This window comes from Grampus griseus, assembly GCF_964374135.1.
Source record: "Grampus griseus genome assembly, chromosome: 7".
Taxonomy (NCBI): domain Eukaryota; kingdom Metazoa; phylum Chordata; class Mammalia; order Artiodactyla; family Delphinidae; genus Grampus; species Grampus griseus.
The window spans coordinates 44,275,298-44,289,445 of NC_139001.1; the positions used below are offsets into that span (position 1 = coordinate 44,275,298).

At 37.5% G+C, this 14,148-nt stretch overlaps 1 protein-coding gene across 3 annotated transcripts; it reads left to right on the forward strand.

Annotated features, from left to right (window-relative positions):
• Nucleotides 1-539: 539 nt before the first annotated feature.
• Nucleotides 540-13,995, forward strand: OSGEPL1 (O-sialoglycoprotein endopeptidase like 1). 3 transcript variants are annotated; one of them, XM_082658449.1, is made up of 9 exons: nucleotides 540-623; nucleotides 1,935-2,175; nucleotides 6,111-6,498; nucleotides 7,290-7,494; nucleotides 7,571-7,719; nucleotides 8,846-8,976; nucleotides 9,100-9,171; nucleotides 10,627-10,733; nucleotides 12,266-13,995. In XM_082658449.1, exons 2-8 carry the CDS (start codon nucleotides 1,955-1,957, stop codon nucleotides 10,703-10,705), a joined length of 1,245 nt encoding a protein of 414 aa, XP_082514575.1. In that variant the 5' UTR covers nucleotides 540-623; nucleotides 1,935-1,954; the 3' UTR covers nucleotides 10,706-10,733; nucleotides 12,266-13,995. The 3 variants fall into 3 exon arrangements, with proteins under 3 accessions (XP_082514575.1, XP_082514576.1, XP_082514577.1); XM_082658451.1 differs by lacking the exon at nucleotides 1,935-2,175 and having other exon boundaries at nucleotides 555-623; XM_082658450.1 differs by lacking the exons at nucleotides 9,100-9,171; nucleotides 12,266-13,995 and having other exon boundaries at nucleotides 10,627-10,698.
• Nucleotides 13,996-14,148: the final 153 nt, after the last annotated feature.

A 14,148-nucleotide genomic window follows, 5' to 3' on the forward strand; every position in this document is an offset into this window, starting at 1 on the left:
GATACATGTGCCAGCCCTGTCCAACCTTGCATTTATAAAGTCCTTGTTCAGTAAAATCTTAGCGCCTAGCCGGGAAGAAAAACAGATTGGGATAAATCTACTCAAATGGTAACAAGTTCACATACAAATAAAAACAAAAGACTGAAGGAGGTACAAGAGGTACAAGGAGGTACACACTATGCTGAAGTACATACTTTACCTCCAGAGTAAGCAAAGTCATACTTTTCTCTCAGTGGTGTCCAAATTGCAGCCTAAGGCAAAATTTTTTTTTTCTTTTAACGTAGCATAGTGTTTAGAACTAAATGTTATGTAGTCGAATCTGTGCTCGGTCTCCACTAGATCAGTCACTAGCCGTGTGACCTTATAGTATTCTTACCTACAAATCTGGGAGAATTGCTTGAGCGCACCATCTGGGGAATGAGAGCCTTTGTGCTTATATTTACTCGAAGAGTGACGCCTTCTAGGGGAATACCAGCTGACCCTGGCGACGGGACGCGGGCTCCGTGTTGATGACATCACTTCCGGGGCGACAGGTTCGGGCTTCCTTGCACCTAGGAAAGGGCGGTCGATCGGCTTTGCTGCGGAAAGTAGACGAGTACTAGTTACTGTCGTTCACGAGGAAGGTGGGTGAAACAGCTCAGCCCTCTCTCCACTGATGCTTTCGCGCGCCTGGAAAAGCGGTTCCAGTCAGAGTCCCTCGCCTTAGAGCAGAGACCAGCGCTGGCCAAGTGCCCAGGGTTCGCTTGGGATCCTTCCTGGCCCGAACGAGGAGGGCTTCGCACAAGCCTCCTTGGCTGGATTTAGTGACTATAAGTCTGATTTCTCGTGGCGCGTCTGTTGGGGCTGCATCCTCTGCAGGGGTCCTCTGTGAATAGGTCGCTTATCTCTAATCCCTGGATGCCCTCTGCTCCAGTGGAACAATAAAAGTTCCAATATTCGCTCTTTTATTTTTTTCCATTTTGTCCATTAGTGTGATAGGGAAAGAGCCTACTTAAATATCTAGAAGGTTCTAGAACAGGTGATTTGGGAGGCATGAGACTAGATATTTGGCAGTGTGAAAAAACCAGGGTGCTTTAATGATGGACTGCTGTTATTGGGGGCAAAGAGGATTTGGGGAGATCCCTATTATGATAAATCTGTGGCAAAAATGGAGATTTAATTCAAACAACTGTAATTAATGGATAAAATAGGTATTAGGTTAAGGTCGTTTTAGTTGAGATGCTCTTTCAAAATGAGCTTTATGGGGGCTTCCCTGGTGGCGCAGTGGTTGAGACTCCGCCTGCCGATGCAGGGGACACGGGTTCGTGCCCTGGTCCGGGAAGATCCCACATGCCGCGGAGCGGCTAGGCCCGTGAGCCATGGCCGCGCAGGCAAAAAGATGAGCTTTATGAGAACACTTGTTTCTAAACTTAGACGACTAAATCTTACTTTGTGTTTTATGTGAACTATTGTTTTCCGACCAAATGATTAAATTTTTCTTTTGAAAGGTGTTTCTAGGAAATGGAATGCATTGATTTTCATCAGTTCCATTTTGCCCTTACTGATTTTTTTTAAACCACATTTTGTCTTAATTTTAGCTATAAAAAATGAATAGCACTTTTCCAAAGACTATCCATGCAGCTGTTGTACTGTAACATTAGCTGTTTTATAAAGAATAATCAATAGTTTGGTAAGAACAGCATGCAAGTAATAGTAATAATAAAAATTTTATATCTGTTTTCCCTCTTAAAGAGCATTATATTCATTCATACTGTTATTTATATTAACAGATTTCTACAGACTAAAATTTTTTGCTAACTTTTACAAACCTTTCCTAAATTTTTATAAAACTATATATTGAAAAATAAACCAAGTTTTTGGAATTTTGCTTTACTGAATGGGCTAGTGGCTAATGTCAGTTCCAAATATAGTTTGTTTCTTTAATTCTTTTCCAGGAATTATCTATACAGTAAATATGCTAATATTGAATAAGACAGCAGGAGTTTTTTCTAAACCATCAAAAAGGAATATGTATGAATTTCTAAGAAGTTTTAATTTTCATCCTGGAAAACTATTTCTTCATAAACTAGTTTTGGGAATTGAAACCAGTTGTGATGATACAGCAGCTGCTGTGGTGGATGAAACCGGAAATGTTTTGGGAGAAGCAATACATTCCCAAACCGAAGTTCATTTAAAGTGAGTAGACATTATCTCGGTAGTTTCCACTTTTTTTTGGAAAAATAAAATGAAATAATTTTTTTTTGTATTTATTACATACAAAAGTTAAATTTTAAGAACTAATTTCTTCTTTCATGCAAAAGTTTCTAATAACTGCCGTAGAAAACCTTAAACCCCTCAACCTGGCTTTTAAGGAGCTCCACAATAAGGTCCCAACCTTAGCTAATCCTGTTGCCAAAAAGAAACTAAACTCCAATATTTATCCATGATTTCCCCTCATGCCTTTTTCTCTTTTGTCCACCTGTTATGTTTCATGGTCTCAACTGAAGTCCTAGGAAAGTATGACCTGACTTCTAGCCTGTGTTAATCACTGCAAAAGAAAATCCTATTCACATTTACACATATAATTCATATTGGTACTTAAATAACAATATACTGTTGTATTAAAGCACAGAATGGTGCCAGGTTTATAAACTCAGATTTTTCCAGAGGGCCACCAGGCAGGTTACATAAATAGGTAGGCTGGGTATAATGTGGAAAATATCTATAGGTCACTACTCAGCTCCAGCCAGTTGTTGCCATGCAAGAATGTAGGCCTTATGTTATTTGATTATCAGAATTTTCAAGAGAAAATGGAAATCCAGAATGTTACGGTAATATCTCCCAGATTTTAAAAATTAGTAGGTAATTCAAATTTATTAAAATACCATACAGTTCAGATATGCTGTCAAGCCATTAATTTACAACATCTGAATAGTGAAAAAGTTTGGTGTTTTGAGATCACAAACCTGTGTGTGAATCATGAATTAGTGATTGGTATTGGTTCTGACTTGGGAAGTTCCTGATCCTCTCTGATTCTGTTTTCACATCCATAAAATGGGAAAGATAATGTCTATCTTATAGGATTGTGGGGTGCATAATAGAAATAATACAGAATATTAGAAATAGTATACGTGAAGAGGCAGAGTAGGCCTCTGATGGTTACGTATTATATGAAAGGGACTGTGTTAGGTCTTAATAAGGCACAGTGAAATACTAACAAGTCCTTGCCTTTAAGAAGCTTAACCTAATCTTTGAGACATGTTATGTAGACCTACAAGGAAAGTTAGCAGTGCAAGCCAGCATAAAGTGAGTATCAAAGAAGTAGTGCAGACAATAACTTATTACCATGCCTCAGTTTTACAGTTCTTTCATTATTTTGGGGTGTATTGGACATTTGAACATGTAAATGTTAGCTGCACAGAAAGGCCTACCCTAACCACTTAATCTAAATTAGGTACTCCCACCCTGTTTATTCTATATACCATATCCTGCATATTTTCCTCATAATTCTTTTCATAATTTTTATGTTTGTTTACTTATGTACAGTCTTTCCCCCAATAGACTCTCAGCTCCATGGTGACAGGGGCTGCGTCTGTATTAACCACTACACTATGCCTAGTGCCCAGCATAGCACATGACATGTTGCAGGGGTCAGTGGCCTTGAGAGATAGTTAGGCCTTCAATGAAAGAGGATGGAAAGAATATTGTAGGCTGAGAGAGCATCACTGGCAAAGGCAAAGAGGTGAGAAGGTACTGGGCAAACAGTTTAGCTAGCGCGTGAGTCACTTGAGAGGAATATATAAGCAAATAAACTATTTGGTACCATCTCCTCAGCGCATCTCATTATTTATTGAATACCTACAATTGCAAGGCAGCATCTGAGGCACTGTGGGTACATATATATGATCCTTTCCTCTGAGCAGCTTACCATATAAAGTGGTTTACATTCTGGTTCAGCCACTGACTAGTTTTTTTTTTTTTTTTTTTTTGCGGTACGCGGGCCTCTCACTGTTGTGGCCTCTGCTGTTGCGGAGCACAGGCTTCGGACGTGCAGGCTCAGCGGCCATGGCTCACGGGCCCAGCCACTCCGCGGCATGTGGGATCTTCCCGGACCGGGGCACGAACCCGTGTCCCCTGCATCAGCAGGCGGACTCTCAACCACTGCGCCACCAGAGAAGCCCAGCCACTGACTAGTTTTGAGACCTTGCACCATTTTCTATGTCTTAGTGTCCTTATCTGTGAAATGGGGATAATAATGACAACCAGCTTATAATATTGTTGTGAAGGTTAAATGTGAATTCTTTTAAAGCATTTAGTGCAGTCTTGACAAATAGCAAGGGCTCAAAAAAACCTACCTATTACTAGTAACAATAGTACTTCTCTTACTACTATAAAGTGAAGAAGGCAGATAGGTAAATAGGTCATTGTAAAACAGCATGGCAAGTGCAATAATAGAGGATTGCTTGGAAGAGGAGTTCTTTCTTTCGAGCCAGAGACCTGAAGGACAATCTTGACTTCTCCCTCACCACTCTGTACCCAAATCAGTCACCTAGTCATAGTAAATCTACCTCCCAAATATTTCTTGAAACTTTTCCTCCCACTTTCCACTTAGTTCAAGCCCTTATTGTCTCTTGCCTGGACTCTTGGCTCCAGTCTTGAGGCTAAATGGTTTCACTGCCTCTTTATTAGCTTTGTTCTTTAATCATCCACTTTCCATACTGTCTCCAAATTATTATTTGATTATTAATTAATGATTTTATTAATCATAATTAATTCTTTGAGAATAAAGCCATGGTCTTATTCATCTCTTCTGTCTCTGATGCTTAGCATAATCCTTAGAAGATAATACACAGAAGAGGCACAGAAAGGAAGGGGAGTAGGCAAGTGGGAGGAGGAAGAAATGAGTAGGAGGGAGAGGATTTGGATTTAAAGTCTCCCAAATTCCAAGAAAGTAAAAGCTTTTGAGTAGGTGAGTGATGAGGTCAGCACTGTGCTTTTTTTCTGGCAACACCATACAGAACAATTCCAAGGATCAGAGAATGTATCTAGGGAAGTACAGTTAGAAGGCTTTGAATAGACTGAGTTAATGAGAGCTTTTCGAACTTGGTGGTGGCAGTGGGACAGTGCTGACCTTATCAATGGTGATAAACTTAATTAAATGTGGAAAGTAAGGGAAAGAAAGGAGATAAAGATAAGCCTGGAAACCCAAGTGATTAGGAGGTTATTGATGCCATTAACAGAATTGAGGAATATAGGAGAAAAAGTCTCTTTGAAGAATGAAGGAAAATGGTATTATATTATGGATGTGTTGAAATAAGATCATTTCTTTTAAATATTGCCCTCATTGACTGACACAGTACATATTTTAACTATTAAATATTCATTGAATGCCGTGTATATAGATCTTACAACATCAATATTTGAAGGGGTTTTTTTTGAGATTAGAGGTATATCTTGCAGACTCTCTATATTTTTGCTCTGCCTCTCTGATCAGTCACATGCTGGCTAATTTTTTGCTAACAACTTTGCCTTCTAATTCTTTATTCTTGACATTTGGAGTGGTCATCCACTGCTTGTCCTATATGGACCAAAAATCAAAATTACCAATCCAATTAAAGACTGGATTCCCAAACTTTATTTCAGGATTTCAAGCTGTCTGCTGTCCTACCATGAGCTCAAGTACAGTGTGTTTAAAAATAAACTCGTCTTCTTCACAAAACTGTCTTCATGTTTCTCTCTGTTAGTATTTCTTTTCTTCCAGTCAGATAGATTAATTTTCCTAAAATCCAGTTTTATCCTGTCCTTTCCTTATTCAAGACTCGTTCCTTAGAATGCTTCTCAAAATTATTTTGGTGATTTCATTTATCAAGAAACAAATCCATAGGAGTTTGTTGTATACAGTTTTGAAAAGTTAGAGACATTAAATAACATCCTTAATCACTGCATGGTGAGTTCTTATAATGTACTGTACATTATAAGGCACACATAATTTGAAAATACTTGACTTACTAATGTGTTTAGCTATATAATGGTTAATTTGAAAACATGCCTTCAGCCATAATATATACTTTTTCTTTCTCTATTTTTATAATCTTAAAATTATAAAAAGCTGTTTTTTTTATATCTTTCAGAACAGGTGGGATTATTCCTCCAGTAGCTCAACAGCTTCATAGAGAAAATATTCAACGCATAGTGCAAGAAGCTCTCTCTGCCAGTAAAGTCTCTCCAAGTGAACTCTCAGCAATTGCAACTACCATAAAACCAGGACTTGCTTTAAGCCTGGGTGTAGGCTTATCATTTAGCTTACAACTGGTAGACCAGTTAAAAAAGCCCTTCATTCCCATTCATCATATGGAGGCTCATGCACTTACTATTAGGTTGACAAATAAAGTAGAATTTCCTTTTTTAGTTCTTTTGATTTCAGGAGGTCATTGTCTTTTGGCATTAGTTAGAGGAGTTTCAGATTTTCTGCTTCTTGGAAAGTCTTTGGATATAGCGCCAGGTGACATGCTTGACAAGGTAATTAAGAATTAATATCTCTATTCTTTTTTGTTAAGGTGTCTATTTCAGCTAAATAGTAATAGATACACTACTGCTATTCATCTAAATATTTCTGAATAATATATTAGACTAAAAAAATTATGTGCAGTAGTAAACAAAAAAAGAGTAGTACATAATTTTATAAAAGATCCCTTCTTACCCATTCTGAATAAAATGATATGAGGTTTACATCAGTATATAAAGGCTCAAATAGTTTGTATATACACTTTTTTTAATCAAATAACATAATATATGAAAGAAAGTGCTTTGTGAAGTGTAATGTACCTTTAAAAAGTGAAATAAGAGGATATATAAAGATAACATAAGGACATTAAAGATGCACAAAGTTCTATTATTAAATGTTACAATTGCTGACACCACTGACAAGCAGATTTCTTTTCCTTTGTTTTAGAATCTTAAAGCCTACTGCCTTATAAAAAAAACCTGTTGCCAACAGCTGAAATGATTGGAAGAAATAGGACAGGTTCTTATTTTTGAAGTTCATCATTAAGCAGTCATTGTCATTTTCAAACCTATTTTCCATCCCCAGTAGAAGAGCAAAAGTAGATAGGAAGGCAGTGATTGGCCACTATTGATCAGGTTGTCAGAAACAGCAAGATTGTCTGTCTTGACTGACCACCAGTTCTGGTCCATGTTTGTAAAAGTATTGCATGTCTTATTCACCCAGGGTAAAATTCATTTCCTTTGCACCCTGGTTTCAAAATGTACAGTTTCATGACATTACAAAAATTTTTGTTTGTTTTTGATAGGTAGCAAGAAGACTTTCTTTAATAAAACATCCAGAGTGCTCCACCATGAGTGGTGGGAAGGCTATAGAACATTTGGCCAAACAGGGAAATAAACTGCATTTTGATTTCAAACCTCCCATGCAACATGCTAAAAATTGTGACTTTTCTTTTTCTGGACTTCATCACATTATTGATAAGATGATAATGCAAAAGGAAAAAGAAGAAGGTATATTTCTAATTAGTAAAGTTGGACAAATAAGTAATACTGGATTGTACCTAAAAATACCTGCTCATTCCTGCAGGTATTGAGAAGGGGCAAATCCTGTCTTCAGCTGCAGATATTGCTGCTGCAGTACAGCACACAGTAGCCTGCCACATTGCAAAAAGAACACATCGTGCTATTCTATTTTGCAAGCAGAGAGACTTGTTATGTCAAAGTAATGCAGTACTGGTAAGTTTTGTAATTTTAGAATAGTAGTAATCCTTTACAGTATGTTACTTTTCTTCCCAGAGATTAATTGACCCTAAGCATAGGATGAAAAGATCTTTATGCCATATGCTATCGCAGACAGTATGAAATCACGTAGAATAAAAACTAACAGCCATTGGGATTTCCCTGGTGGTGCAGTGGTTAAGAATCCGCCAGCTAACACAGGGGACATGAGTTCGAGCCCTGGTCTGGGAAGATCCCACATGCCGCGAAGCAACTAAGCCCGTGCACCACGACTACTGAGCCTGTGCTCTAGATCCAGTGAGCCACAACTACTGAGCCCACGCGCCTGGAGCCCGTGCTTCGCAACAAGAGAAGCCACCGCAATGAGAAGACCTCTCGCCGCAACTAAAGAAAGCCCACGTGCAGCAACGAAGACCCAATGCAGCCAAAAATAAATAAATAAATAATTCAAAACAAAACAAAACTTTTAACAACCATTCCCTGTACAGGCCTGGCAGCTTTATAGGACATCTGTACAGCCTGTGCGGCAAAAAAGTTCAAGGCTGCATCTTATTGAATTTAAAAGAGGGTTTACAGTATGAAACAAAATGCAGTATAACTGCTGTCATTATTGAAGGAAAAATAGGCTGTTTCCTTCAGATTTATGTTCCTTTGATGAAATCCCTTTACATGTGCTTAAAAGCCTTGATAAATTGCCTGTGTATCTTAAACTTCATTCTTTGGAAAATTGTAAAGCGAGAAAAATATTTAAATGGTAGGTTCACAAAATGGAATATTACACAAATATCAAAGGTAATAGTTTAAGAATTATGTAGTAAAATGAAAAAAAATGCTTATAAGTGAAAACTGCAGGGTCTAAAATACTGTACTATGATTGTAATGAGAAAAGGGTTAGAAGAAAATACAAAAATGAAAGTGATCATATGGTAATATTGAAATTGTTGGTGACTTTTGTTTCCTTTGCAAATGTTTATTATATAGATATATCACTTGCTCATTACCCACCTACCAAAATGTGATATTGTCTTATTGTATAATGCTGGTAATTTCCCCGGGTTTAGCTCACAGCTTAGCTCATATTCATGTGTGATATTGTTAATTTTGGTTTTCTCAACTTTTTCAGGTTGTATCTGGAGGCGTTGCAAGTAACTTACATATCCGAAAAGCTCTGGAAATCGTGACAGATGCAACACAATGCACTTTGTTGTGTCCTCCTCCCAGACTGTGCACTGACAATGGCGTTATGATTGCGTGGTAAGCCATGGATGTTTGTGCTTCACTCATAATTATGTAAATATTAATTGCCATTTCATCATGCTAAATTTTCTTCCTTTAAATCTTGGGCTAGTTATTTTATTTTTATTGATTCTTATTTAGGAATGGTGTTGAAAGATTGCGTGCTGGCTTGGGCATTTTACACAGCACAGAAGGCATCCGCTATGAGCCAAAGTACGTGGTACCATTCATAATCTTCATGCAAGTTGCATTGTAAAAGTCAAAGCCTGGATTTTGCTTTTATATTTGAGGTTTTCATTGACACTCTGGTGGTACTTGAAGAAAGAGTACATTAATTTTTTTCATTTAACCTAAGCGTTAGATACCTTATAAGAAATATTTTTGTTATAGCTTAAATTATATAAATGTTGACAAAGCATAGGTTAGAAACAGGCAGTGGGTAAGGATGATGAATTCCCTCATTGGGGACCAGAATGGAAACCATGTCCATGACCTGGACTTTTGCAGTGTTAGGACCATCTCAGCATCAGCTGCCGTGCTGGAAACTTAAGGAAAATGTGCAAGAAGCATTCAGCTGGGAGACTGGGTTGTGAGTATACTTCTCCACAGGCAGCTGAGAAATGGCCAAAAGATAGCTGTTTTCTGCAAGCCTTATTTCCTCTCCCAAATCAAAGTTCCTAGGAGTAGCACAGTTTTTCAATTTGTTATCAAGTTCTGGTCTTAAGCTAATTCTGGAATAGTAAAAACAGTAAAGCATGATTATGTTTCATAATCTAACAATTCTGTTTTCAACAGTGTTTCATCTGCTGTTTTAAACTTTTCAGCATTTTAGTACATAACTATACCTACGTGAACCATAGACTATTAAGGCTGATCATAAATGAACAGTTTAGTTAGTAGTGACTAAACTACTAGTAGAAAGAATCCCTTAAGTTGATGGCCTAGCCTCAGGTAGAATCTACCATCTGATCCAACACTGCCTTCTTGTGGGCAGTGTTGAGGCTGGAGATGATGGCTTTTTTTAGGTTGGGGTCCATTTGAAGCTTTGTATAGGGCAACATTGTACAAAAGCAGAAATCTGAGGCCAAAAGTATTTACTGAGGAAGAACAGAGAAAGAGGGTAGGATCTAAGACCTCTCCTGCCACCAGTGACAAAGGAAGGTAGAAAAGGAGCAAGCTAGCTTTTGAAACCTGGAGAATTTCTGAAGTTAGAATAAATGCAGGTCTGACTTTGTATGGTAAACTGTTTTTACCCTGTTAGCTTTGTAGAGCATTATAAGGCAACTTTTTGTTATTTTTTTCTGTTTCAAGTTTTTATTTATTTACAGTATTTGAGAGAGAACTCTTTCAAAAACATCTCAACCCCAAACTCATTGAATTGTATGCATTAAATATGTATAGCTTTTAACATGTCAATTATACCTCAAAGTGGTTTTAAAAAATTGTCCAATTTAGATTTCTAGCCTTCCTTCACCCATTATTCTGGTTTGAGGTCCTATTGTACTTTTATGGATTCAAGAACCACCATCACATATAGTCAGTTATTCACTAGATACATATATTGTTTGTCAGAATTCTAAGCAGATGGTTTGCAGAGCTAGTAACAGATCAGTAAACAAATAATGTAAAATAGTTTGAAATAATGTGATTTGTCTGATTTTGATGCAGATGTCCTCTTGGAGCAGATATATCAAAAGAAGTTGGAGAAGCTGCCATAAAAGTACCACGATTAAAAATGAAGATTTGATTTTTGCTTTTCAAAAATATCCCTAAAGGTAGTAGTAAAGTTTTGATTTTTTTGTATATCAAATATATAATACTAATTGTTCATCAAGACTTTCTTTGTTATCCTTTTTATGTTTGATGGTTAACCTGCTCTTCTGAGAGACTATAATAATATGTTATAGTCTTATAAGGGAGTATAGGTTTTTTTTTATCAAAAACCAAATAAAACATCTTGTGGGAAAAAGAATATACTGATATTGGCAAGTAGAAAGAAAAACCTTGGAAAAAATATAGCAATTCTGCTAAATCCTGGCCCCATATTATACAGGCATAGATCTTTACCCCCCTTTTTCATATCAGGATATATTAGCCTGACTTTTCTAATGAGAGAGCAATTTTAGAAAGGTAGCCAGGTCAAAGTCATGTCAACTCAAGAATTCTAAGTCAAAACAAAAGAATATATGTTAGTAATTATAAAAATATATATATTATTCGGTATCTTCTCTGGAGCAAATGGGATTTCTATACATTTCTTAAAATGGGATTTTAAGAAATATGACATTTTAAGAAATATGACACCAGGGAAGCATGGGCTTCCCTGGTGGCGCAGTGGTTGAGAGTCCGCCTGCCGATGCAGGGGACACGGGTTCGTGCCCTGGTCCGGGAAGATCCCACATGCTGCGGAGCAGCTGGGCCCGTGAGCCATGGCCGCTGAGCCTGCGTGTCTGGAGCCTGTGCTCCGCAATGGGAGAGGCCACAACAGTGAGAGGCCCGCGTACCTCAAAAAAAAAAGAAAAGAAATATGACATGCAAGGAATCCCTCGAGTGTATATTGTACTTTTTAGTTGGCCACATATATTCACATTCATTATTTTAGAAAGTATATTTAATCAGTGAAAATATATGAGGTGAAAAGGGCTGTTTTATTTTTGGGTAATGTCCTTTGACTCTGACTTTTACTGCAGATATCATAACAGTTTATGACTTTTTTTCTGCCCAGATTAAAATAACTGAATGTACTGTCCTTTGAATATAAGGATGATACTACTAACTATTTAATGTCCTTTGAGAGATTTTGCTATGTTACATCATCCATACTGGATCAAATTGTTAATTTTCTAATCAGTGACTTGCTTTATTGAGAAACTAGAGGTTAAGGATAAAAATCTAGAATGAAAAGATTTCTTATTTTAATCCTTCCTTATGGTGACATTCCCTTTTGGGAAATTCCATAAGTAATTCTTTTTTCTAGAATTGTGATCGTAGGATATTGCTTTATGATCCTCCATTTTATCCTGGAAGTATAATTTATATGAGAGAACATATAGAAACAGCAACATTTATAAAGCTTACATTCTTTGATGTTGAGGTATAGGTATGATGTAATTGGTTTGTAACTATAATTTAGAAGAAACTATTAGTTTGTGAATTCACCTTTTACATTTGGATTTGTATTCTGTATCATGTGAATCTAAATTCACAGAAAGTGTATTTCCTTTGACTGTTACAATAAGAGTGCATATAAACTAATGAAGAAAATTGACCAAAATTTTTTCCCACCATCACAAATTTTATAAAATAGGAATATCGGGCTTCCCTGGTGGCGCAGTGGTTGAGAGTCTGCCTGCCAATGCAGGGGACACGGGTTCGAGCCCTGGTCTGGGAGGATCCCACATGCCGCGGAGCAACTGGGCCCATGAGCCACAACTACTGAGCCTGTGCATCTGGAGCCTGTGCTCCACAACAGGAGAGGCCGCGACAGTGAGAGGCCCGCGCACCGCGATGAAGAGTGGCCCCTGCTCGCCGCAAGCAGAGAAAGCCCTCGCACAGAAACGAAGACCCAATGCAGCCAAATAAATAAATAAAATAGGAATATCTATAATCTAAGTTCTTAAAATTTCAACGTATCAAAACTATTCCAGATGCTACAAACACACATGTCAAAATTAAGTTCATGATATAAATCAGGTAAACTACAGATAAAAAAAACAAGCAAATTCTGGAAGCATTCCATATATTTAGGTCTTTCAGTATTTAGCCAGAAGGAAGGAAGAGAAAGGGAGAAACATTGAACTCTATGTTGGTAAGCATGTGTGCCAGTTAGCTTATAGTACAGGTAAGAGGCAGGCAATTTGCTGAAACTCTCTATATATTGAGGCCTTTCTCATCTTATGTATAATTTTTAAAAATAAAAAGCAAGTGCAGGGTAATAAACATAATCTGTACTTTGGGGCTGTACTTAAGGAGAAATACTGTAAAGTTTTAAGCGTGGTAGGTTGGCCCGGCTAGGCCTAGATACTCAGGAAATGTCTGTTATTGAATGCAAAAAAACCCTGATCATCAACTTTGAAACCACCTGAAGCCAGTTTTAAAGCTCAAAGTTTGCTGTCTAAAGGCTTTTATCTTTTGAATGTCTAGAGAGGCTTAATGTTTCCAATGATATGAATTAACAGTGCTGAATAAATGACACAGGTTTGTATCATTTGAATTATTTATCCCTTTCTAGTATAAAATATGCCATTCTTCTCAGAATTCCACCAGGAAGTTGTGACTCAGAGCTATTAAGATAATTTTGAATCAGATTTGAAGATTAAAGAGGTCTCTTATTGTACAGTGGTTAAGAGCACAGGCTTTGGACTGTGGCACACAGAAAGCCCTGAGTACCTGTAGCTGCAGTCACCACCATCATTACTGTTACGTTAAGGCATGTTGGAGAAAATAACTGCTAATTAATGTATGTGTTCACTGCAGCCCAGGTAGACTATAGAGACAATTGAGCAAAGTGGACAGAGAAAAACGGTGGCTCTTTAAAGGACCCACTGAAACCTAGTTAGCTTTTATATCAAATCCATTTGCTGCTGTATGTGAGAAGCAGACATACATCAAAACTTGCAGCTACTGGAAACAATACTGGTTGGGCAAAGACATCACATGATTCTAAGCCACAAAGAATGTCATCTATTCCAGCTGCAAACCAAAGATACTCTGTACATATGGAGAATGGTCAACAGTGGTGGCCACACTTTTTAGCCATACTTTTGTGCTTGATGGGAAATGATTTCAGATTTTTCTTTAGTAAAATGTTTTTAAAAGCATACATTTCAGATTTTAGAAGACTCGTGTACCTGTAGTATTTATCATTAAATATCTTAAGGTAGTACAGTGAGTGTTAACATGTAGGCTACTTTGAATCAGGTCTTTTTAGCCCAGCATACCAATTTAAAAATGTTTCTTATTTTAAAATGTTTCTAACACTTGATATATACACTAAGTGTGCCACTTGTGTGAGTTGCTATATCTTAATAGTTTTTTTTTTTTTTCTTTATTTTTCTTTTCTTCGCTGTATGCGGGCCTCTCATTGTTGTGGCCTCTCCCGTTGTGGAGCACAGGCTCCGGATGCGCAGGCTCAGCCGCCATGGCTCACGGGCCCAGCCGCTCCGCGGCATGTGGGATCCTCCCAAACCA